This window comes from Anthonomus grandis, chromosome 13 (assembly GCF_022605725.1).
Source record: "Anthonomus grandis grandis chromosome 13, icAntGran1.3, whole genome shotgun sequence".
NCBI lineage: Eukaryota > Metazoa > Arthropoda > Insecta > Coleoptera > Curculionidae > Anthonomus > Anthonomus grandis.
In genome coordinates, this window is record NC_065558.1 from 12,153,258 (window position 1) to 12,181,171 (window position 27,914).

General features: G+C 31.0%; 1 protein-coding gene across 7 annotated transcripts in view; it reads left to right on the forward strand.

Moving 5' to 3' along the window:
• Positions 1 to 27,914, forward strand: part of LOC126743858 (eukaryotic translation initiation factor 4 gamma 1-like) — a 109,953-nt gene that overhangs the window by 62,349 nt on the left and 19,690 nt on the right. For all 7 annotated transcript variants that reach the window (XM_050451089.1, XM_050451090.1, XM_050451092.1 and 4 more), the window contains 9 exons: positions 16,759 to 16,953; positions 18,259 to 18,457; positions 18,523 to 18,875; positions 22,562 to 22,695; positions 22,755 to 22,844; positions 23,049 to 23,205; positions 25,290 to 25,528; positions 25,607 to 25,747; positions 25,941 to 26,288. In XM_050451089.1, the coding sequence (XP_050307046.1) occupies positions 16,759 to 16,953; positions 18,259 to 18,457; positions 18,523 to 18,875; positions 22,562 to 22,695; positions 22,755 to 22,844; positions 23,049 to 23,205; positions 25,290 to 25,528; positions 25,607 to 25,747; positions 25,941 to 26,288 (1,856 nt within the window). The remainder of the gene's footprint in view (positions 1 to 16,758; positions 16,954 to 18,258; positions 18,458 to 18,522; positions 18,876 to 22,561; positions 22,696 to 22,754; positions 22,845 to 23,048; positions 23,206 to 25,289; positions 25,529 to 25,606; positions 25,748 to 25,940; positions 26,289 to 27,914) is intronic.

Below are 27,914 nucleotides of genomic sequence, written 5' to 3' on the forward strand. Positions count from 1 at the left end.
GTTAGAAACTGTAAAGGGAAAAACTAGGCCATACGTATACTGGATCATGTAAGATATTCGTCTCATGTTAAAAATTACGCAATAAAGCTCTTAATAAGTTAAAAGCAACTAAAAATCCGAATTATTGGAAATACTACAAAGAACTTCGCAATCTGCCAACCTCTGCTATAAGAGCTGAAAAGAAAGCATATTTAAATATGACTTTTCGACAAGGCAGCGCCTAACAAAAATGGCAATAGCTTATAAAAGTAAAATATAAAAATAATAAATAAAACATAATTAAAAATAAATGTAGCAATATTCCTGAACATTTGATATATTTTCTAAACAGGGTAACAGCAAATTTGTTTTTGTTTAATACTGTAAACGATATGAATATTGTAAAGATAATTCAAAATGTTAAATCGAATGCAACCGGCCCAGACAAGTTAAATTAAACCTTTGTATGTATTATTGCCAATTTTTAATACCTCATATCACACATTTAGTTAATCATTGTTCTAGTGTGTTTTCGGAAATTTGGAAACAAGCAAATGTGATCCCTTTGTTTAAATGTAGAGTATCCGAGAGAATTCAGTGATCTTTCCTGCATTATATTTTACCTTTTTTATCTAAGATTTTGGAAAATGTTCGTCAAATTCAAATGAATACTTTCGTAAATACTAATAACATTTTACCTAAAAAGCAATCGGGCTTTAGATAGGGGCATAATTGTGAGACTGCATTGACTGAGGTAACAGACATAATTGTTCAATCTTTGGATATAATAAAATGGAGCAGTTCTCGCAATGTTAGATTATTCCAAAACCTTCGACACTTTGGATTATGAGATGTCATTTTAAAATATATTGGGTTGTCTGACCTGGCGTAAAATTTAATAAAGTCTGATTTGACTAATCGGGTGCAAAGGATTAATATTGCAGACTGTATTTCATATAAGGCAAAACTAACGGCTGGTGTTCCGCAAGGAAGCATCTTGGGTCCTCTTTTATATTCCATCTATACTTCTAATGTGTACTTGTAGATAAAGTGTATTCCGTATTATGATTATCACGTGTAGGTGGACGATACCCAATCAATTTTTAATTTTGATGTTTCCAATATACAGGAAGCCGACATAAATTTAAACAGTGATCTTAGGAGGCTGTCAGGAGTGTCGAGTAATCACAGACTTAACCCTACAAAATCCATTGCAGTTTTCTCTGCCAGTGAGACTCATTGGTCAAATATATTGAATAATTTAAATTTCAAAATTAGCAACGAGAAATTAATATTTGAAGATCAAGCAAGGAATCTGGGCTTGAAGAGCATGTCACATCAAAACTTGGAATATCTTATTCAACTTTAAAAATGTTATATTCACACAGGTATTATTTAAATCAAGATACGAAAAAAACATTATGTAAATCCTTAATTTTGCCCTTTTTCATTTTTGTGACACAAAATACGATCCTGCCTCGACAATGTAACTAAACGACCTATTCTATCGGTTTTACAAAACTTTCTTCTAAGATTTATATTTGGCATCCATAGATGTTAAGTGGCAAGAATTACATTTTACTATAAAATCTCAAAAAATCGTTTCCCTACATACATTTTCTTTTTGATAAAATAATAAATCATTAGAACATATAGTAAACATCAGACATAGATATCTTGTTGATATTCCAAAGCACAATAAAGAAATTTATAAACGTTCGTTTTCTTACAATCCGGCCAGTCTGATTAATAAATACAAAGTCTTGATTTGGTTCCATCTGTGGAGTCATTTAAGGGTATGATCTGGAAAAAATTGTTTATACCTAATACCTAATAAGGAAATACAGTGCCTCTCTTCTTCTTTCTGATTTTCCTCTTTTTCTTTTTATTTCTTTTCCCTCTATCACCGTCTTTCTCTAATTCGCTAGCTCTTACCTTTATCTTTATCACTTCTTAGAGTAAATTTAGAATTTTGTTTATTTTGTGGCCTCAACAGTCTTTAACTTGGTTAGGATGTTGAGGAAATGGCTTTTTAATCCACATAATTTTTTTTCAATGCTGTAGAGTTTATATAATTTAATAAACATTATTATTATTATTATTTTTAAATGCAGTAGCATTAAGGACAGATTCTTAACAGAGACATGCAACACATTGAAAAACTGTATGTACTCCATAGTACATTTACAAGCAAACGGTTACATTTCTTCTTGATAGATAGCGTCACCTACCGGGATATTCACTTGTTTTGCAAGTGTTTTTTTAAATTGTCACTTTTAGCCCTTTGCATCTAAGCCACTCAGTTAGAACCTGAAGCTGTTAAGGTACTTCTTTGACTTTAAACTAGATGTCTTCTTTGACTCTTGATTAGAAATATGGTGGGTGATTTAAAATTCCAACATACTTTTAATACTCCTTAAATTAAGACAGCTTATGATGTATTTAATGGCCCAAAAATAATTTAACGTAAAAAATAAAAAGGTTCAATACTACAACACCAGCGAAACATCATGATGACTAATTTCCTCTGTATTCGGTCTGCAATAAACAATTCTATTGTTACATGCTATAGACGAATATAAATCGTTCAAATTTGGAACACTGCCAATTAAGAAAGCCTTCCTTTCTGCTGTTATAAAAGCCTATAATAATTATTGGTTGTTGAACCCTATATTGATCATTATTTACATTTTGCTCCCATTAAACTTACAGAGTCGATAATTTTATATGATAGTTTCAGTATTTAGTTCAGTAGGTTGCTGCAGTAGTTATTTAGGCTTATTTCATGTTATTTAGTTATGTAGGTTTCTTTCATGGGACCTGTAAGGATTTGAAGTTAGGAGAAATTTTAAAAAAATTAAAAATAATTAATCGGCCTATATTTATACAGTTTTACCATTGCCGCAGCAGCACCGGCATGGCAGTCGCCAAATTTATTTTTACATAGTCGTGTCGACTCCCGACGCGCCGTCGAGATTGCACTGCCAGAGGTATTTGTCGGTGTTTACTTTTTTGTCGAGAAACATTTCAATACGTTTAAATTTCTTTTTTTCTTAATAACCTCTCAACATTTAGAATATTTTAGTGAACAGTTTAGCACTGACTTAGTCTTGTTGTTCGTCCACGTGAAATTAGTACTTGTGTTGCAAAAAAAGCTGTGCTGAATTAGTTTTGTATTGTTTTAAAGTGTGAAAAGTAGTAGTGCTATATAATATATTACAAAAATGGCTAAAAAGAAAAGTAAGTCTTCATTATTAAAATTACCTATAAATATTTCACATATTTGCGTTTAAATAATGTTATAATAAAGATTCGTAAAAACGTGTCACACGAATCTCTTAATATCCTTTGTTTCGAACTACGCATAAGTCAGATTGAGATCTAGTCCAAATTCCTTTCCAGGCTATTTTTAACAACTATCGGTTGTTCTTACTGCTATAAATATTCTTTTCGAGTTTATTGTAAATAAAGACAGTTTATGTTGCAATTAAGGAATTTTCTATTGTCGTTCTAATGCGTCTTTATATCTAATTTTTGAAATGTTTTTTTATAAAATTTTAAAATTTAACATCTATCTAGTACTTAATCGAAAAGCAGGTCCAATGTTCTAAAGCAATTGTCTGAAATTGTTGTGTTTATTCATTGGTGATAAATTTTAGCAGAGTCGTAATCACTTAAAGTATTTTTAATTTAATCTAAACTAGAAACAAAATTCGACTGTAATTATAGAGGCCCAGTTAATAAGTAATATTTCACCAAAAATTAACAGATAGGTATGGGATTTGATGACAGGATCGAAATGTAAGATATAAAAAACGCTTGATATAATCACAGAGGAAAGAATATAGTCATGCCAAGATATTGCACCATGAGTAATGATGTATTTATATTTTCCAAGAATATATGTACAATAGGAATTATATGGTCTTCATTTTCATCTTCATTTTATAAAAATACATGGGCTATTAAAACCAATGTAATCTAATTACGTTGAATAATAACTTATTATTTTTCACAGAACTGAATCCATTTTTAAAGACCCAGGAAGGGCGTGTAAAAGTTTGTCTTGTTTTTGATAAAGATTAAATTAGAGAAATCTAAAGCAAGCAAGTACATGTATTCTAATTTAGGGCTCACATTTAAAATGAAACACATGATCAAATGATCACATTAAAACTATTAATTAGTAGAAAAACCTTAACGTGCCTGTGTATTCATGTACTAATATGGGATTTAATATTAAATTTTGTGAATTACTTAATTTATTTTTCAAAATATTCGTTATTAAGCAGAAACATAACACTTTAAAAGTTATCAGTGAAATATTGGAAAATTGTGGAATAACAATACAGCAAACCCTAAAAATTTCAATACATTGCCAAATTATGATGAAAATTCTGATATGCCTGATATTAATGTTGTGCAGCATTTAATCATATAATATAATACCAAATTTTACATATTCATTTTCTGATAGTTTTCCTACTTTTAATTTTATTTCGGATTTATTACTTTTGCATAACATCGGAGATTTATGTGGTTTTGTAAATACTGTTTCTATTAAAAGTTGACCATTAAAAGGCTTTATCAATTGTTGATCTAATTCTTGATCTCTCAAGGTTTATCCCATTTTCTTGAAACTTGAAGTAATTAAACTTAGAGTTGTTTTAAAAATGAGCTGCAAAATTACCTAAAGTTGATCCTTAAGCCAAAAATGCAAAAAGTGGATTTATTCGCATGTTTGCTCCATAAATAATGGATTTTTAATTTTAAAATCCACTTTCTCAATTTAGAGCCAAATTAGAGATGTAAATATTGAATAAAAATATCGGCTGTATGAAATATTACGAAATAATAATATAGGCAATCATTGCAATCCGAATATCATATTTCCAGTATTGGGTAAACAATTGATAAATTTTTATATTGTCTAAAGATATTATATCTGAGCACATTATTAAAATATTTTATCTTTGTAAAATATTGTATAGCGAATATTACTTAGAAACTAATATGTAGTGTGTTCTTAATAAATAATATAGACCTAATATTGGAGAAATCTAGTTATCCAATAGAACAATAAATATATGCCAAATATAGGAAATTTTTAGCAGTAATATTGCAAAAACAAATACAACTGGTATGCCAATATTGGCTAAATATGCACTATATTGTTCCCAATAGATAATAAATATTAATCAGCTACTTCTGAAGTAATTTTTGATATAAACATACACTTTTCTTCAAACATTTTCATTAATCAAATTGTACATGCATTAAATCAGAGTTCATCTGTATATATAGCCGCGTGACTAGTAGCAATGTGATGTTTGAATCACGGTGCATATATTTATCTATAACAGTGCTTAAAAATGACATGATTTTTTAGGAACCTTCCACGCGGATTGCATCATACTCCGATGTGAAAATCTGAACATATAATCTTATTGTTAACCGAAAAAAAAAATTATCTTTAACCTTGACAGTTGCCCCTTATTTACGGCTTGCGGTTTTAACCGAAAACGCATATATTTTTCAAACGATTTTTATATTGACTTCATTCATAAAAGTAGAAACAGAATAATATTTTTTGAGTGACGTCACGTACTAATATTGTAGGTTTCGCTCATTGTCAGCATGTGATTTGACGTTGGCAATAGCGTTCGTAATGTTATACCTACGCAATGCATTATTTTATGCATACACGTAGTAGCTTGCGTTCGTAAATTCGGATCGGATATTGTATGACGAATTTAAGTAAATTACTATGAAAGCTTTTTGTTTTAAAGGCGATTTCTCAGTTAAATTGCCTTAAAAAATATTAGATTATTGTTTTTATGCAATAAAAAAAAAAGTCTTCGGAACAAAGATATGTTTAATGGCTATAATATAACTGACCAAAGTGTTTATTCTCAGGCCTGTTCATATATCAATTATGAGATATTAACCCATGCTTAAAAGTATATTTTATAGATTTTCTTGAAAACTGCGTGGTACAACTGCATTGGACAAACCATAGAAAATCTATTTAAAAATGTTTGTATAGCTTCTTTTTCGTATAGCTGTTCTTTTGTTTCCAATAAAAAAATTTATATTAGTGTTCTAAATACAATATATGAGCTCTTATTGTTTGAACAAAAGTGTCTTGTATGACGATTTTTTAGGTTATTTATAGTGTTGAAAAATGACGATTACTGTTGACAGGTACCAGCAGAATGAAAATATAATTTTTAGGTTTAAAATTTAGTTTTTTATTAGTTTATCATTTTTGGTTTTGTTTTTTTTTTTGCATTGAAACATATAGCGAACGGAAAAGAACAAACCTTTTTTGAGTTTTTGCAATACCCAAGACAGTTAATAATTGTTTTTCCTAATAATCATAGGTAAATAGCTTATTTAAAGTCCCTCATTTCAATGTATTGTAATTTGCATTTTGGTAATTCAAACCCGTTAAAATATTGTTGCAAATCTAGCATTTTTTCTCAAATTCTGGCGATGACAAATTATAAAAAAGTTAGAGGTATGTGTAGTTACAAAAATTAAATGGTGATCTTTCTAAAAGATCAGTTTAAATCAGTTATTTTTTTTTAATTTCAATAACTTATCAATTTATAATCAAAATTAAGATAATTACTTTTTGCAACCCTTTATCACAGACTTGGACTTTGTTTGGATACCATAGATATAAAAATATCCACCTTTTTTTTGTATTGAAATATTTATCAAGTGGAAAATGACAAACAATTTATAATTTCATCACTGTTAATAATTGATTTTCCAAGAATTCCTAGGCTTTAGGGCATTATTACAGGACATTTATAATCCCTTAATTCAAATTGTTATAATTTGCATTTTTCAAACCCATTATGACAATAAGAAAAGTTATTTCCCTTTCAGCTACCTACACCCCAATAAAAATGTATATTGATATTAGGACCCAATTTAATATTACCTAAAAAATCTCTAATAACTTTATAACCCTTAGAGAATCAAAAAGTTTCTAGAGAAGACTCTGGAAACTTTAATAACCTATATTTCAGATGTATTGTGATATATTCTACGCTTAATTTATTCTGAGATATTGAAGATTTAAAAAATGTGTTTGTGCATTTTACATGTAGAATTCAAACGTTTTAAGATGGAGAAAAGCGCAATAGTTTTACTGTAGTTTTATAGAGGACATGTCCTATTAATAAATTGCTGGTATAACCTGCATTGGTTTGGGTCAAACAATGGGAATAACAAAGTGATATAGAGTTGGCTTGTTGTCAGTGTACGCAATAGTTAACTCTTTTATAGTGGCTATATTAGTGCTACCTTGATTACAAATAGTTGCATAGACTTTCATCCCAATTGACTGCAAGTCTTTAATGCAGTTAGTTATTATGTTTTTTAAACAATTGAAAGGTACATTGGAAAGTAGAGCTTGAAGAGCTTTTGGGGATGGTAATTGGCAAGTGCTTTAAATACTTGTAAAGCTGTGGACTGCATTTATGAATTGAGAGGGCAAATGCTTGGTCTTTCACTAACCACCTGCGACTAGAAGGTGGACGATTTGCATCCAGCAATTGAGGAGTTAATGAATTATTTAATTATTTCATTAAGTATCTCTACTATAAACTGAAACCTTCCATCATTTGACTCCTACTACCCTAAATCAATTAGACCATTCACCCCCATTGTGCTGGGTCCAACATTTTAAAGAAGTAATAAACGGAACAGGGTAGGCATGAAAATGACTCTAAATGACGTAAAGATATCATGAGTGTCGAACAAAGTTTCGTCAAGGTAAATTATTAGTCGATCTTCATCCCTATATTGTTTTATATCCGTTAAGTATTTATCACTCCATTCCCGTAATCGTTGAGACTCCATTATGGTTTAGCGTTTATTAATCGTCTTATACTTAAAACCCATTTTAAGCAAAATGTTTCTTAAGCTAAATATGCTACAAGAAATATTTGCTTCGTCTTTAATAAATTAGTTTTTTTCTTAGAATAACCACAGTACATCTTGATACATCCGATAAATTTTTCTTAATAGATCCAAATCACTCTTATTCGCACATTTCAAGGAGCAGGAGCCGCTTCACTTTCTCCTGGAAATTGCGTATTTCTCTATTATATCCTTAACTGTAGACAAAGGTGTTTGTGTCAAACCACACGGCTGCAGCATCCCCAAAGTTAAAAATCTCTTGATAGTAAAGATTTAAGAACTTTGAAAAATGTCTTTTTCTAAAGCTGTTAACAGGATGGCAGGTATTATTACTATCAGAACCTGTCCAAGGTCGCCACATTTTTGCACTATAATTCCACAAAAAAAAATTACTTGTTTAAATCACTTGCTTACAACAATAGCCATTTAAGTTAAACTCGTAAAGAACTTAATTAGAACTGAAATTGTCACACTGGATTTTCTCTTATTTATACTAGACCCTAGGTAGGTAATTAGAGACGTCAAGGTAGGAGTAGTAGTAGTAGTTTATTTTGGACTTAAGTGAGGTATAAATATAAACACATATTTTGCAAAATATTAAGTAGGTATGATTAATGGCAAAAAAATGTAAATATTAAATTTCTAATCCGGCTCTGACCACAAATATGATGATTTTGGGTCTTTTTATGACCCTACAGATAATTAGGGTTTCATGATGGTCAAAAGATCAACGCTGTATCTTTGAGTGTTTCACTATGCCTTAGTCTTTCTAACATTATGAACTTATCGGCAACACCGTGTCCGGGGCGTTCCCCTTGAGGACCCACGCGGTCAGTGGCACATGCTTGCACATTGCCATGCCGTCGCCCTTTCGTTTATTCGAATCGATCTGCCGTCTTTTGTGTCACAAATTTCGAAATTGGTCGGTTTTGCCCCACTGAGACTTTGGATCCGAAATTTTGGCCTTCGCCGTCGTCGTAAAAATTTCCATTTCGGTCCCTACCCCGAGATTGCATTTAATTAAAAAACGCTCGTATTCGCGCGCCGCAACGTTGCCAGGTCTACAGTTTTTGCGCTAGATTTGCCATTCTACCGCAAAGCTATTAATATCCTAAATTAAAAATTGTACTCATAGTTTTAAATTAATTTACAAAAAAAAAAGAGAAACATCACAAAATAATAATTATTATGAATAATTACAATTCATTGCGAGTTTGAAACATGAATCTACACTTTCAATTCTTTTACCGTCTCTGACTATTACGTATTCGAGATTTTCGCTTCCGTAATTCCCCCGTGTCTTAAAAAAAGTCAGGCGGGTATTCAACCCTCGTCCTCGCACATGACAAATAATCAATCGACAAATAATTGTCGGTCTGTTACGGCAAGACTTGCAGCATTTTTTAATTTGGTTCTTATATCTATCAAATATATGTTTAATTTTTGTAGTTTAAGTTTGAAGTCAGATAGCAGAGCTAACAATGAGTCACCTACGTAGAATAAATGTGCATGTCTAATTTGAGGCATCAGGATAGCGAAGCGCATTAAAAAAAACCATTAAGAAACAGCAAATTCCAACTTCTTTTATCAGACCAAAAAGCCAGTTTGGTAACATCTGGAAAAAAGCACATTGCTATATTTCAGTATTCATAATTTGCCTTTTCGAGTAGCAGAACATCTATGCTCCAATTCCGAAATTGCACAAAATATGAAATGTGGCAGAACAAAGAATACTGCCATAGTTAAAAATGTAATTGGCCAATTGGGTTCTAACGAATCAACGGATTTAAGTAGTATTAAAAAAATATCTAGATATTTTTACCAAAATAAGTAAGTTTTTTCGTTTTCTCTATAAACTAAACAATAAACAAAAATATGTATGTGTCTAATATTTTGTCAGTAAATTTTTATTATATTATTTGTATTTGTTAGAATCTATGACGCATTTTTAAATTTAATACAAGATATTTCCGTTTTTAAAAAACCTCATTGCATCTGATGGAGCTAACGTCAAGGCTGGAGCAGATGATTCAGTTATGTATAGGTTTAAGATAGTACAGATATTTGTGACATTTTCCTTATGTGGTGTTTCTACCACAGTTTCGCTTTATGTGCATTTAACGCTTGTTGAAAAATTACAAGAGCTGTTAAGGATTGTGTGAGGACTATCTATAATTATATTGATAATAGTCCCAAATGGGTAAAAATTTTTAAACTTTCAAAAATTCACACAAACTAAAATTTGCAAGATACCTCGGCTGGCACAAACGAGCTGATTATCTCTGAAAGCTGTTGTTTGCAAAATAATAGAGCAATACAATGATTTAAAACTCTATTATGTTGACGCAGTTACAACTGAAAAATTACAATCAGCAGAGACAATTTTAAATACTTTTACAAGATTGGCTTTGGTTTATTGTTATTTTTAGAGCATATATTACCGATATTTAATAATTTAAAGAAAGAAATGTAGTCTTCCGAGCACAAACTTTAAAATCTTCATTCTCAAATGTGCAATATTTATAAAATCCTTTTAGATATTTTGCCTATTTAAATTGCTTAAGCACCGGTGGGTGCTTCTCTAGTTCACAACGAACTATTATTTTATGAGGATGCAAACTACTGCATTGAAGGGAATAGTTCATTTGAACTAGTTCGTTCGCGAACTATACATCTTTAATGAAAATCGATTATTTGAAACCGTGACTACATATATCCGTCAACGCTTCTGAAAATTTGCAAGTGTCCCCTTTTTTAGGTGCCCTTTTCATTTTCCATCACAAAAATGATATAAATCGAATTTTAGGCAAGAATTCCGGAGGGTTTACCTTTCTGATTTTTCTTTCTGATAAGAAAATTAAAAATTTAGCACACTATCTAATTAGCCTAGAAAAAAATCTGAAATTTTGGTTTCTTGCAGAAAGTGAAAAATTGGTAAACGCAAGACGAGCCTTATTAAACCCGATTAAACTATCAAATTAGAAAAAAGGAAGTAAACCGTGACTGCTTTAATTTCTATCAAATCAAATTAATTGTATCGAAAAAATGCAAGAAACGATAATTTTAGATTTTCCAAAACTCTGCATAATACGTAGTATTACCAATACTAGAGTCATAAGCTTCATTCTATGAGTAGCGCGAATTTCTTGGATTTTTGACAGGCAACACAAGTGAAATTTGTCTACGCGAAAAAGCAGATATTCGCAAGAAAGTTTTGATTTCAACTATTTTGCGAATTTCTTCTATCAGCTGTCATTAATTGTCAGTTTTTTCTTTGTTATGTTAAGATTTGTTTATTTGAACTTTTAAATAGAAAACAATAAATGGTTGTTTTTTATTCAAAGATTTTAAATATTTGTTTTGTGGTATGTGACCTCTGTCCAACAACGTAAATACCAAAGTACAGAAACAATAATCAATAATGGAATACGAAGACCTAGATGGAGGACTCTCAAGTAACATAAAGTACATTATATAAGGCCATAAATAATAAATTCTGGTGTTTTGTAGATTTATTGCGACATTTGTAAGAAAATGGTCAAAATTAGCTCCCTGTGCCAACATTTTCAGGTACAGCAGACTGAGGATGAGACTCCAGGCGGTGGCAGGTCTACGGTTTTTATGAAACATAATTATGAACTAAAAAAAAATCATAATATTATCTTCGTAAATAATAAATATAGTAAAGATGCGCATTCATCACTAAATTATCTTTTTATAAGTGCAAACGACTAACAGTAACTGTCGTAATACAACACAAAACATCAACAAATGACAGTACTAAGAACAGTTAAAATTTCTCGGCGCGAATATTTTTGAATTTGGATTTGACACGTTCTGTCAAAAATCCGCGAAATTCGTCCTAGTCAGGATGAAGCTTTAGGCGGTTGGAACTTTAATGAACTTTAGTGTTATTTTTGACAATGACACAGAATTTTTTTTTATCTTCCCAGTAAGTTTTTTGGTTCTTTTAGCCAAAAAATCTATCTACTAAGGCAGTAAAGTTCACTTTACTAATATCTCTCAACTGTAGTAGTAGAGTAGTTTTTTATAAAATATCTTCACTAAACTAGTAGAGCAAGTCTACAGAAATAGCAGTCAATTAGCAGATACAGTGAACTACTTTAATGATATTGACAATTAATTTTAATTCTTTTAGAAATAAAAAATAGATTACTATTCAGAAATTTTTTTTTTGTTGCAAGTCGGTTATTTACTATAATGGTTATATTTTTTAGTTATATAGGAAAGACTATGCTATCTTTGAAGTATATTTATTAAGTGCGGGAAAATTTATTTTTCTTTAGGCAACCTATTTTCAGCATTAATTAATAATAATGCTAGGACAGGAAAGTGTAAATAATACAATATATTATAATAAATATTATAACTTTATTTATATTATTGTAAGGGCTATTATATACATAAAAAATATTGCAAAAACAAAATTACAGGCTTATTCGTGGAACCATTTAAAAAGATTTATGAAAACCACAGAAACATATCAACAAAATTATTGCGGTTGAGTAATGAATGTTATTATTTACGATGGAAAGTATATCTATGGCAAAGTTGGAGTTTCATTATTCGCATGGTCAAACTAAAACTGTTACATAGTGTAAACATCTTCTACGCTGAGACGTATCTTCTCTGTAGACGCTATTCTTGTAGAAAAACCTTTATTATTTTTTACAGTGATAGACAAGAACTTATTTATGGCAGAGAAATTTAATTCTTGGTTAGAAAATTAATATTTACGTAAACAAAAAATTTCTGGTATAGAAAAAATACTTTCTATTTTAAGGAAGAATCTAATAATTTTTGCATACGCATACTGCAAAGTAGTTTTATTACCGCTATAAAAATTCTTCTTACTTTAGCCAAAAAAATTCTAAGAAACAAAAATCTAAATGTCTAAAGCCTAAATCCAAAAATTCTGGCTAAATTAAATGTCATTTGAGCTATAGAAAACGCAACGAAAGACTTACCAAGGGATCAACAAGATGAATTTAGAATTAGGACAAAGATAGAAATTAAAAAACCAATTGAAATTAATCAAAATTTAAACTCTTTAGAATTAAAAGCTTTAAAGACACTTAAATCCGATAAAAATAATTTAAATACTTCCAGCAGATAAAGGTTATGCTCCTTTTCTTTTAAATATTAACACTAATGAAAATAAATTAAATTTATTAATTAATGATGGTAATTATTCTAAATTATCTAAAGATCCTACAGAAAAAATTGAAAGACAAAATTATAATTTATTTAAAAAAACATAAAAACCAATTTTCTGATATTGATAGATTTAAAAATTAACTACACATAATAGTAAAACACCACATTTTTTTAGTTAATATATAAAATAAATACATAAAATAAATGTTCCTATAGTTAGTAGCATCAATTCACCTACTCACTCTCTTGCAAAATATCTTAACTCCATACACTAATAATTCTGATTCTTACCTTAAAAATGCTCAACACTTTTTAGAAAAACTTTCTACAATTTCTTTTAACCCCCATGATCTATTGATAAGTTTTCATGTAAGTCTTTTTACTAATGTTCCCGTTGACTGCTGGAGATTTTGCTCAGTGAAGACTTATTGATCAGAACCATATTTTTATTAGCTTTTACAATAAAAAACGACGTGTTTAATAAGCTTATTTCTTATTCTAAATACATATAAAATCGGCCGTTTTATTTTAAAATTTACGGTTTTTTTTGATGCGAAATCTACCGCTTTCGGGGATTCTGACCTGGCAACACTGGCGCGCTGGCACGAAACCGACCGAGGAGCGGTAAGATGGCGCCGACGATCTTTTAATAAGCGTCGACCGCATGGGTCGTACGCAACGTGGTCCGCTAATTTTCAGTTTTATTTTACGTTAATCTACTTTTAGTTACTTTTTTTTTAAATATTTTAAAACGCCGTTCCCTTAAACGTGCCCTTCGTCGATAAGTTCTTTTTAAGTTTGTGTTTTATTTAAGTTGTGCCAGTTGTTTTTTTTATATTAAATATTTTCTGACCTTGTCCGGGGTTTTAGGATAAGTTTTCCACTGTTTCTATATTAGGAGACAAGTGAAAATCGCCGGTTTTATAGTCCAAGTGCTCAAGTGACTGTGATCTATGTGATTAATTTTTTTGCGGATTTAAGGGTTGCTTTTTTTAATATTCCGATTACGTTCACGTGGAACTCGAGACATCCGTTTAAGGGGTCTGCGCGAGACACATTCATTTCTTATGCACCGTCACGGCCAAGAATAGATCATATAGATACCACCATGGACGAAGGGGATTGGACCACTGTGAATACAAAGGGTAATAAATAAAATTATCCCCCATATGTTAAAACGAAATTTGCGCAATCTTTTTATTATGTTATCTGTATCGTCGGCGACGTACTCGATTTTAGAAAGTTGCCTCGCGAATTTGACGCCCCGGCGACCTTGTCGCAGGCGGTGGCCACATAAATTTCATTCACATTTTATTCTTATTCCATTCTCTATTCTCCTTATGGCGAATCGGGTTTGTTGCTAACCGAATTGGAGAAATCCCCCATAAGGCATGCCCGTATGGTTACGTTTTTAGTCATTTATATTATGTAACTTGATAACCGTGTCACGGTTCTGATGCACATTTTTAGAAAAAAAAACGTGTCAGTTATAGGAATATTTAATAATTATTTACGAAACGGTTTTCAGCTTTTTTACCAATAAACGGGATATTTCTGGTTTAGGCACTTTGTGTTGATTATAAAGTTTATAGGTGTGCTGGTGGAAACACGAATTTGCCCTTTTTTTGTAAATGAAAGCCTGTTTTTTTTAAATGGAAAAAACAACCGAATCTTACGACATTTAAAGCAAATGGCACTGTTGGGTGGCTTATAATCAAATTTTTAAGCATTAATTCACTTAATGACGACATATTTTCTCTGTTTTACCTAAAATGTCAGGTATTACTTTCACAAATACTCTAGAAAAACGTAGAAAAACAAAACGTTCCTTCTGTTTTTCTCTATGTCTTTTCTTCTTATTATAAAGGTGTAATTACGTACATGTCTTAGATTACATGGCTTCTATTCTAAAGCCGATTTTCAGCATGGAATGGTTCTTACTTGGTATTTATTTACCAATGCGTTTCTGCGATTCTGGTTTCAACCAAAATAGGGAAAAACGTGGTGTCACGGATCAGCTGTTTGGTATTTACCAATTATTACCTGGTTTTGGACTTGAGTTAAACTCTCAGTTATACAGTCCAGAAGAAGACTTGCTATGCTTAGATTGTAAAAAATTGATTGAGAATTGCAATATGTGCTCTTTATAAATTAAGAAAAATAAATACCAGTTAGTTTTAAATTATCAAGAACAAGTAGTAATATGCTACATAGTAAAAAAAAGTTAAAGGAGAGAAAATTTAAAATTAATTCTGGCAATAAGGTGTTCATGGCTTCACCCATACAAATTTACATGACCACTATACATAATTTATTTTAGATCCAATAAAAGCATTTTTATTCGAGAGAAAAGAGCTAAGTCTGTAATGGCTAAGGCTCTGGAAAAAAAATTCGACTTCATTTTTCAATCAGAAAAGAAAAAACAAAACTCTTTAATTCCTAGTAACCAATTCCTTTCAGCCATTATTTTTTTAAATCAAAATTTTTAAGTGGAGGGGGAACAATACATCACACTTACCTGTCAAAGTAGTCAATCAAAAGAGAAACCCTGGTTCCTACCAATTCAATGCTAAAAATCTTCTTAAATCTTCGTTAAAAAGCGTGGTTGCCATGTCCCTTTTGGAACTTTTAAGAATATTTTCTTCGGGTATATAAATAAAGTGAGATAACAGTCAGCTCCAGGGCTGTTATCACATTAGAAAAAAAAGCAATAAAAACAAACTCAAACTAGTAAAATAGTAAATAGTAAAAAAGTATCTTAATCCCCCCCATGTGCTTAAGGGATTGGGATGGGATGGGTTTAGTTTGACAAGACAACATCAAATAATCTAGATTAGACCCCTATTTTAGCATATTTTAAAGGAATAAATCAGAGGAAAATTTGAAAAATATTATATGATATTGCTCAATGCATCCAATAATCCGATTGCAACAAAAGTCTCTTTTATATTGTATATTTCAATAAAATAGTTATACAAAATTTAAATAAATATAACCTGGAGAGCCTCAACATCTATTCCCATATAAACCTGGAATATCCTACTATTGTCTAATTTTTGTTATAAAATCTTAAAATTCTACAAATTCAAAGTAAATTTATGAAACTAAGGCAAATAATAATCCACCAAAAAAAAAAAAACACAGTGTATAAGAAATAATTAGTCAATACAATAATCTTATATTTTTTGAACTACAGATATAAACTCAAATGTTAAAATTTCTGGTTTTATAAACTCAAATGTTAAACAATGGTTTGCTGACTTAAAATTGTCTTCATTTTACAGAATCTCTGTGTGTACTTTTACAGTTTTAAATGACAGCATTAATAATAATGACAGTCCTTTTTGATAAAAATTGTTGGAATTTTGTTTAATTATTACATTAGAAGATGACACATAGCTAGAATGTTAGTCTGGAATCAGTTCTTATTATCACCAATTTTCTTTCCTATAGTGGCTTCAATCAGTAAGAAAAATGGAGATATTTTTTAATGTATATTACATTATAAGACAGTTCATATTAGTATAATATAAGGTGAATAAAAGAGCATTTGAGTGATCAAAACTGAAATCTACAGTTTCACTTATTTGTTACTACACCTCGTTATTTGTTCATTTATTATTAATAACTGTATAGTTTTTCTAACATTTTGTCATCCTTTTCAAGGAAAAGTAAAGAATGCAAGAAAACACCAGCCTAACCAGTCACAAGTGCAACAGCAGCAGCAGTCGCAACCCCAACCGCCTCATAACCAAAATGGCAAATCACAACCACTGCCTGTGCCTGTGCCACAGCCTCCCAAAGCAAACAACAAATCTAATAAAACCAAGGAAATCAACCTTAAAGGAGCCAATAAAGAAGGTATGTCAGGCATATTTAACTCATCTTCAAACAAACTAAATGACATTTAATTTATAAGTATTTTTCTTATTACAACATATAAAAAAAAATATTAGGGCTAACTGAAGATGATCTGCTTGTTTTGGGTCTATTTTTAGAGCTATGTAAGGCCTATTTACTGGCCTAAACAGAGAGCTTTTAATTACAACCATTTGAGCATTATGGGATAAGGGGCAATATACTTGAATAGCTTAAATCTTATATTTCAGTATACTAGGTCTATTATTAGTTATAATATTTATAAATGACTTGTGTAAAATAATTGATAATTTTAGGCTTGCAATAATTAAATTTGCAGATTATACAAATATTTGTGATTGATTGATTGTAGGAGGAAAATTTGTAAGTGATCTCATCTCAATAACTGATGAATATTCTTATAAAGCAAAGAAATGGTTTGACCAAAATCGACTAATTTTTAATTAAAAAAAAATAACATTGTAGTATTTAGAACAAATAGGATCAAAAAAGGATACACCTACCTCTATGCACTTTGCAATTGGATAGGACTTTCAAGTGGCTGAATATACCAAATTCTTGAGTAAACATATTGACCAGTTGTTGAGGTGGGATAAACACATAGAAATTGTTAATAACAAATTAAGCAGGATTGGTTATGGATCTAGAATAACAGCACAATTCCTAAATATAAATACAATAAGAATATATCTATATCATGTAAATTTTAAGACTATTATGAGGTATGGCCTAATGTTTTGGTGATCAGAGAACATTGAGAGCATTTTTGTCAAAATTTTTAAAGAAAAACAAATATTTACAGTATAATCTTTATTTTTTAGTGTAGTTTCAATGTTTAATGTTCCTACATAAACATAAAAACTTATTTACAGAAAATAATACAAATTTTACTTATGACACAAAATATAAACTTTTTAATACATAGACTCTCTCTAACTGAATGGAATCCTGCTTATATGTGTAATAAAGTATTCAATAAGCTTCCAAATGAACTAAAAAGCTTAAAACTTATTATCTTGAATCTTGATATTTTTTTATTTATGTATTGTACAAATGGTATATTTATAAAAGTTTTTTGTATTCATATAAGTATTTTTTGTTGACTTCATTTCACTTTGATTACTATTACTGATTGTACTTAATTGATTTAAAAATAAAGTAGTTTCTATTCTATTCTATTAAACATACCAACAAAAAAAAAAAATTGATGGTCAACGTCAGTTCATCTAAACTAAGTTGTTGAAAAGTAATATTTATCATCTATTATATTTCAAAATTTAATCTTAGGTAGCGACATGGATGCCTTCAACGACAACACCCCCAAAACCGAAATTAACGCAAACGTGTTACCTCCCACTACTGAGAACAGGGTGTCAACTAATGATGTTGTAAATGCAAACAGTTCACCTCCTACTGAACAGGACGTCGCTCCTTCTACAGTTGTTCCTCTAGTTAACGTTGAGACTGATAGTAAAATTATTATAAGGTAAGAACTTTTAAGGCAATCCCTTGTAGCATGATACTCTTGACCATAAAAAATGTTATTTTCAGTGAAACAAATAATAAAGACTCAAATGAAAACGTTACCGCGTCGACAATCAAGTCGGAACCAGTAGTAGAAGTAAACAATACGCCGGCACCGGTGCCAGCGGTACCGACCGTAACGCAACCGGCCGCTCCCATCAAACCGTTGATGAACAAAACTTTCGACGTCAGGAGTATCATCAAAGACAGTCCGAAAGTTATGGTGCCTCCGTTCCCGCTAAACAATGAATGCCGGGACGAAACCGACAGGGTCACTTTGTCGAACGATAAGCTGGTTATGGCTAAAAACGACGTTAATAACAAAGTCTCTATGAAGAACGCAATTAACGATTCACCTCCTAGTTTGCCTTATAAGCCAGGTAAGAAATGCTAAAATAGAAAAAAGAATATGCATACTTGTAAGGTAGAAAGTTAATAGTTAACATAGACAGTTAAAAGTATATATAAAAATCTAAATTACTGTATGCACTTGTGCTTTATAGATTTATATCTTAATTCTTTTTTTATTATTGACAAATTTTAAATTAAATTTCAAAGTCTGTAATTCAAATTTAAAAAAAAAAACTTTTATTATAAATGATACATCTTAGAACATTAAAAGACTAGAATTAGTAAACAACAACTTTGTTCAACGTGTGCACCACGGCAAGAGGGGTGTTTTGTTTACAAACATATTCATCTATTCTCTGTTGTAAACTCTACACACATTTTCAGCAATATATCAACGCATATGATAATGTTAATTTAACTTATTAGTGTTAGATTTTGGATTAAAAATAAAAGGTAGAAATAGATATATCTTATTCTGAGTGCAAAAATTACATCCTCAAAGCAAAAAAAAATGATTAACATTCTTATATCTAAAACCGCTTCTAAAAAATTGGCACACTGCAAGCAAAAAACTGATGTCATCTTGCCAAATGTCAAATGGCTTTGTGTTTACATTCGGCATTTGTGAAGTTCTTTGTTTTTTCTTTAGTTTTTGGTTAAAAAAGGTCTCATTTAAGTGTGTTTGTGCAAAAAAGGCGATTTAAGCCGATCTTTTCACAAGTAAATACCGATACTGTCATAACATCATGATACTGTCATCATAAACGTAGAATAATAAAAACTTATTAAGAAATCTATAATAATTATAAAATATTTAATTTCCATAAAAATGCTTTTTATTAGGTAGGTACCTTAACTCTAATGAAGTACATTAAAAAAACGTATAAAGAACCCATAAACGGTAATATTGTTAATAATTGAAAGCATAATCTATTATTAATAAATATTTATGCAAATATTTTTGGACGATGTCGCTGGTAAAGATTCCTTGTGTCGGTGGAATCAACAATGCGGTGTTGTTGCCCTTTTCTCTAATATAGGGACGTTATCTGCATTCATTTAACTCTGAATATTGACATTTCCATTTCTACATAAGCATTTGGCATCATTGCATCAGAGATGTTGTGAGAGAGAAGACAACAAACTGCCTATAGTTTCACAGCATTGCTAATTCTAGCCTTTCAATGTTCTAAGTGATATACAGTATAATATAGTGTATAACGACGTTAAAGGACCGACGTTAGTTGGTCATTATAACCGAGTCGCTATAAAAACCATTTTTTAAAAATATTTTTTATTTTAGTACAAAAAAGAACGTACATTTTGTATATACAGTGTATCCACCCTAAAGTATTCTCACCCCTATAAAATTTGTGTTTTTGTTTAAAAGAAATTCATAAAAAAATTTGTTTGCTAGGACTCAATAAACACTTTTTGCGCATATGCCAAACTAGTTCCAGGGTCCTAATTATGGGGCTTCAAAGCAGGTCAAATATCAGAAAAACATATTAGGGCATTTTTTAGAAAAAAAATTACGAACGGAATCTTAATTAGCATCACTAAAAACTCCCCTGTACATATTTTTACCCCTGTAATGTACAGGATCTCTGAATAAAATAAAATGTAAAATAAATCTGTAATTGCATTAATTTTAATAAAAATCGTTAATTTGATCCATTTGTCGGGTCACCCTGTATTAGCAACGTAGATTTTTTTGTTAATAGCTTTTGTTTGACAAATAATGAAAAATTAAATTTTTTAGAAACTGATTTTTCGAATGCCATTGATAAACTTCCATTAGAATATCTTTGAAACTTAAGTTTACATGTGGATGGGGCACCAATTCATTATGCTAAGGTTGTTAGAAATTGGCTCAGTCAAATACCTGGATCGGACGAAACAGTCCTTTGATCCATTGGCCGCCGCGGTTTCCGGACCTTACACCGCTCGATTTTTATTTATGGGATACCTTGAAAAATAAAGTATACGTCAGTAGACCACAAACTCGAGAAGAACTTCGCGATGCGATTACTAAAGCTTGTAGGAGCATAATGCAAGCGGAGTTGGTAAAAGTTGTAAGCAATAGTCGTCGAAGAGTTGAAAAATGCTTTCGAGAATTCGGTGGACATATCGGAATGAGCTTTAGATTAATTAAAAAATCAATGATACCTAATGCAGGATCGTCCGACAAATGGGTGTAATTAAGGATTTTTATTGAAATTTATACCACTTTATTCGGACTTACTTAATTACTAAAAATTTGTTCAGGGGGATTTTTGGTGATGCTGATTAAGACTTCGTTGGTATTTTTGTTCTAAAAAATGCTCTAATATGTTTTTCTACAAATTTGACCCCTTTGAAGTCTTATAATTACCCAATAAGTAAGACACTGGAACTGATTTGGCATATGCCCAAAAAGTGTATGCCAAGCCCCATCAAACATATTTTTTTTTTAAATCGACTTTAAACACAAAAAATTTATAGGGGTGGACACTTTAGGGTGGGCACACTGTATGTACTGATGAAATACTTATACAAACAAATTCACTCTGTACGTTTAATAAAGAATTAAAATTATTTAAGTTTGCTTATGCATTTTTTGTTAGTAAGTAAAATAGTAGTTTTTTTCAATAACTTTTCTAAATATCTCAAGGCACTGTTTATTGTTGTAAATCTGTTTTACTGTCTTTTGCGCTTCCACTAAATGTAAAAAAAATTTGAATTGTCTGCATTACTGAAAATGCATGCTTTAGAGTAGGTGGTTGAAAATCAATTGGTTTATCAATTTCCACCACAGCCAATGTGCAGACCCATTCAGATATCCCTCACTTTCATCCCTAGAACTTTTTCGGCGAATCTACCCTGCTAGGGGACGTAAGTCTTCATCAAAAGACTTTTCAGTTGCGTCGGAATGTAATCCCGCTTGTGCAAAACAATCATAGTTCAAGCATATTCAGATTTTGAGGCACAGAGGTTTTTAGAGACCTTATTAATCCCTGAACCATTGGTTGAAGAACTACAATGGTGTTAGGTAGAAAAAAGACCTGTTTTATTCCTTTTAAGTCTTGGGTGTTGACAGTGAGTTGTACAGTTATCTAAAAGCAGCAAAATTTTCTTGTTTCGAAGATAAAGCCGATGTTATAGCTTTGCCGATATAACTACCAGTTTTAATTTTTCTGATCCGGTCATATTCTCTGCTATGAGAACAGTCAGTCTTTTTTGCAAAGTTTCCCTCCCAACACATTTTTCTCTTTACAATTTTAATGTTCGGGCTGGCATCGTTCTAAAAAAAAGGCCAGTGTCATCTGCATTACAAATATTATCGTCATTTTTTATACATTTGGCCAAACTGCAGTTATCGAATCATTACAAATCCCCTCAGGTACATTTGCTACCTCTCTATTTATTTTACCGAAAACAAAGTTGTGTTTCTTTCTAAATAGTTAAACCCTCCCTCTGTACATTTAAAGCAGTCAAACTTAACTTGTCTAACTTGTAAAAATCGCCTCTTTTGGCCCACTTATGGTAATATTACGACTTCTTTGAATCTTAAACCATTTAAATAATGGGTCATCAATGTTTACTTGATCATTACAATGGCTAATTTTTACAACTAAAAAGTTCGTTTATATGTTCGGTTGTTCAGCACGTATTTTAAGCACGGTAGTAGAAAAAAAAAATTGTTTTATTTTCTAACATTTTTAATCATCATTAGGACAATGGGCTCCGGATCGACCAGATGGCAAGAAAATCTATGATAGAGATTTCTTATTACTTTTGAGGTCTTTCCCAGCAAGTCAACAGAAACCCGAACATATTGCTGACTGCTATTTACAAGCAGATAGAAATGTTAGTATTAAACACTCGTTTAAATTAAAATCGGTTTTTAATTGGTTTTGTCATTGTAGAATCAGTTTGATGGTCGTCTCTCTGTTGGAGGCCGTACCGATTTCAATCCTATTTATCAAAATTATGGAGGTAAATCTGGATCTAGAGGGGTAAGTAATATCATTAGTTATTTACATTCAAATTATCAATTGAATATGTTCTTAAACATGATGATCACCAGTAAAATAATCGATGAAAGTAGTGAACTGAATCGAGTCGTGACGATAGCTATCTCTGAATTTTCCGTCAAGTTTTTTTTTATTAAAAGAACTTAATGATAGATGAAGAAATTAAAGAGTGATATTTGTTTTTAGGCTCCACCGAAACGCAATAGCCAACAAGGCAAAGTGGGAAGTCGAAGCGGTGATAAGTCTTCAGCCAAACCGGCACCCAAAGTCTCGATATCCCTCAGGGGAGACGTGAAACTGCACGAAGCTGAAAACGCTTGGAAACCAACAAGATTCCAAAAAGGTAAATTAATTTCTTTTTTCAATTTTAACCGTAAATCTTTTCGCGAATCACTTAAAAAATATTTAAATTGCTTTATTATACCTCGAATAAATGATAAAATACAAAACATAAATTAAAAATAAAAATTATTGATATTTGCCAGTAATTGATTGATATGTCCTTTTGTCTAAATACAGTTTAAAATTCTTTTAGTGAAAAATAATTGCTCATTTCGAAATAACTCATCAGCAGTTAAAGTTTTCACCATTAATTACTCTCTTGTGTTTATTGTATTTTCGTAAGGAATTACAATACTAGATAATTAGATTTTTGCATATATACAAAAATCTAATCGACTTAGGTCTGGACTTCATGCAGGCCCAAGGTCTTTGACTTCCCCGTCATACCCAATAACTAACAGAACTAACAATAAGTACATAATAGGTAATGTTACTAAATGTGAGTTTTAAATTTATAACCACCCATCAAAGTAACTAACATGAACAAAAATACATTCTGACAGGACACATTGAAAAATCTGTTCACACCATGTATATTTTAAGTAAAAAATTAAAAGCCAAGTGGAAAAATGTTATGGATTTAGAAAAAAATCAAAATGTTGCTGGTGGCGTCCTCTAAGACATAATTTTAAAAAATGATAATTTTAAAATTTGCCATATAAAAATAAATGAAAATTTTAAAACGAAAAATAAATGGTAAATTTATGGCCAAAATCCAAAAAAGTAACAACTGTATTTTCAACCTGTATCTTGGTTGTCTTTGACTTTCTGACTAGAAAAATTTAACTTAACCTCATTTTTCTTTTAAAAGGAATCTGCTGCTAAAATATTTACCATTATTTATGGGACATCCTATATAAAAAAAAACTAATAACATTTATAAATCAAAGTGCACAAAGTTAAATAAACATGAATACTTTAAAAATTTTAAATAATATGAGCGATAAAACAATAACTATTAAGAATTTTTCTAAAATACCAATTAGAATCTATGAAGTCTTGAACTGTATAATATGGTTCTAAATCAAATTTTTTTAAATTTTTGGTTTAAAATGGCTAAAATTGAGTTATAATTTCAATTCAGCAGGAATCATAAAAAAATGTTATACAAAAATAAGGGGGTCCTCTCTTAGTTGCAGTGAGCCTGCGTGTTGGAAAAATGAGGCTGGCATAATGGGTAGGAATTGTGGTGTATTGAAAAGAAACATCAAACACTTACTTCACACTATATACAATTCAGCAGGTGTGAGTAGTTGAAGATCTCTAAATCTTCCCGCATGTATGTGTTTTCCGAAGATTGGACATTTTCCGTACAGTCCTTTTTTGAGAACAACGGTTTGCATCAGTACTCTTACCTCAGAAGATTATGCCATACCTGAGCACTGAGATTAAACGTTTGCAAAACAGACAACCTTGAAATGTTCTATATTAAAATATTTCAACATTACTTTAAGTAGTACTATGCTGTGTTGACCTTTCTGCAAACATTCATCAAATGCTCAGTCTCATCCAGATTCTGATTGATATTAATGCCTAAGAATTTTGTACTGTTTGCCAACTTGATTATTAATTAAAATTTGATCAGGAATCTCTTTTCTTATTTGTTTCTAGATCTCGTTTCTTATTTTGGTACAAAAACAGACCAAATTGGTCTTGTTATTGTTGATATGTATATTGAATCTATCTGAAGAGTTCTAAGAGAGTTGCTGAGAATAACTACTTTTTGCCGCCTGTCAAGTATGTAGGACTCAATCTTATCAATTTTAAAGTTGCACGATGCATGCATGCAGCCCTTCAAGATTTTCTCGATAAAATCGTATGTTGCTGTCTTAACAGATATTTCACTGTGGTAACCATGAGAAGATTTACTTATTAGTTTCCCAGCATAGAAAAATGGCAAAAGCCTTATGCACACAGCAATCTCAAAGTAACATAATAACCTGCTTTATTCTTGTTTTTCAATTTTGGTTATTTTTAAACAAATTTTAACTGGTGTCAACTATGAATTACAAGAATTTTATGTCAGAATGAAAGTTAAAAGTGTTTGCCCTTGGACAGGATTTACTAATTAAATATTATTTAAAGGTGACGGCAGCGCAGAAGAAGACAAAAAGACCGAAGAATTATATAAAAAGGTGCGTTCTGTTCTGAACAAACTCACCCCTCAAAAATTCGATACCCTCGTAAACCAAGTCAGGCAGCTGAGAATCGACACCAAGGAAAAACTTGTAGGAGTCATTAATTTGGTGTTTGAAAAAGCCACGGACGAACCCAACTTCTCTGTTGCGTACGCCATGATGTGCAAGGAAATACAAAACATGCAGGTAACTTCATATTTGAAAACTCTTTAGAGAGAATTTAAGAAGGAAAAACTCATTATAACAAATTGTTTTTAAATTTAGGTGCCAGCTGGAGACGAGAAAAAAAGTGTCGCGTTTAGAACTTTGTTGGTAGGCAGGTGCCAACAAGATTTTGAGAAAAACTCGGTTGATGAAAGCGGCCGAAGTGCCAAAATAAAAGAGATTGAGGAGTGCACAGATCCTGTAAGTGTAATTTTTAAATATTTTTATATATTTTTCTAACTTTTGTTGATAAAGTGATGATATTTTATTAAAAATAGATGAAAGTAGTGATCTGCACAATACTTTGATGAGACATTTAATCTGAAATATTTATTTCAAATAAAAATTTTATAACAGTAGCAATGGAAGGGACTGAACTTTTTTATATTTTTAGGAAAAGAAAAAAGAGCTTCAGGAGGACCTTGAAGAATATGATAGAAGACTTAGGATGAAATCTGTAGGAACTATTAGGTTTATAGGTGAATTATTTAAGCAACAAATGCTAACGGCGAACATTATGCGAAGATGTTTACAAACGCTACTGGACAATAAAGATGAGGAAAGCTTAGAGGGGTTGTGCAAATTGCTTACCACCGTTGGCAAAGCGCTCGAATCGAAAAATATGGATTTGAGTAGTATATTTGACGAAATGAAGCTAATTACTCAGGGCAAAAGGCAAAAAGTTAGCAGCAGACTAAGATTCATGTTGCAGGACGTCATTGACCTTAGGGATTCGAGATGGGTAAGTGGTTTTTTTTGTAGAGCTATAACTTCATATTAGAAAATATTCCAAGGTCTAATTGGAAATTTTCATTTTAGAAACTTTCATTTTAATTTAATCTTCTGAACATTTTCATTATTATTCAAATTAACAATAAGAATAATGGATAAGGATAAAAAAAACTAAGACCACTTGATTAATAAATACTAAATAGAATAAACAAATTACAGATCCCATCCAAGTACCAACTGAAATAAGTAATATCGTAAATAATTAGAATAACTTGTCAAACTCTTTATAACAATCAAACATTTTTGTGACACCATGTATTAAAAATGTTTATCTTAGCCTAAGCCATAAATTCATGCCAAAACAGTTTGAATATTAATCACAGGAATGTAAATAGTAAACGTTAGAATTAGAATTAGTAACCGTTAAAATTAGTAAATGTTTTTTTTACTTGAGGACATAAATAGAGAAACTTTTTGTATTAAATATTATAAATTAAATAGGTCTCGTTTGAAGCAGTTCGTTTTTGATTGTGAAGAAGCCTATTTAGTATTAAAATGCCTCGAGCTATAAATTTATCTGAACAAATAAAAAAACTTATAATTGAGAAGCACAATGCGGGAGTGAAACAAGTAACAATCGCTAGAGAACTTGATCTTCATAAAAGTGTCATTTGTAAACAAATCAAATTGTGGCAAACTATAGGCACTACTGCCAGCATCTCTAAGCCAGGTAGACCCAAAAAAACAACATCTGCAACTGACAAGCTAATTAGACGATGTTCTATAAGAAATTCATTTTTCTCCGCCGAAGATATAAAAAAGGCATATCCCATCATTTCCCTTTCAGTTCGATCTATTCGAAGACGTTTATGTGACTCCAACTTAAAAGCCAGGAGACCGGTAAAAAAACTTTTCATTTCAACGAAAAATAGACAAATTCGTTTAAGATTTGCAAAAGAACACTTATATTGGACCTATAATCATGGGAAAAACGTTTTATGGTCAGATAAAAGTAAGTTCAATTTATTGGGGTCAGATGGTATGAGATGGGTTAGACGTCCCGAGAATGAAAAATTCAACCCAAAGTACACTATTCCCACAATCAAATATGGAGGCGGTAATGTGTTGGTGTGGGGATGTTTTTCCAGGCATGACGTTGGTCCACTGGTGAGAATAGATGGGATCATGAATAGCCAATATTATCTAAACATCTTAAGGAATAATATGCTTCCCTACGCCGAGGATAAGTCGCCGTTAATTTGGAAATTCCAGCATGATAACGACCCCAAGCACACTTCTAAAATTGTTAAAAATTTCCTAACCTCTCAACAAATTCAAGTTCTGAAGTGGCCAGCTCAAAGTCCAGATTTAAATCCTATCGAGAACTTGTGGAAGCATCTAGACAAAAAAGTTCGACAAAAAAATCCGAATAAGTTCCGAAATAAAAACGAATTATTCCAAGTCCTAAAAGAAGCATGGAGTGAAATTTCCGGAGATATTATACACAATCTTCTTGAATCTATGCCAAGACGGTGTAGTGAAGTTGTGAAGAATAACGGTTATGCCACAAAGTATTAGTGTGCTTTTATCCACATTTTGTATTATAACATAATTATGTCATAAAAATAAAAAGTTT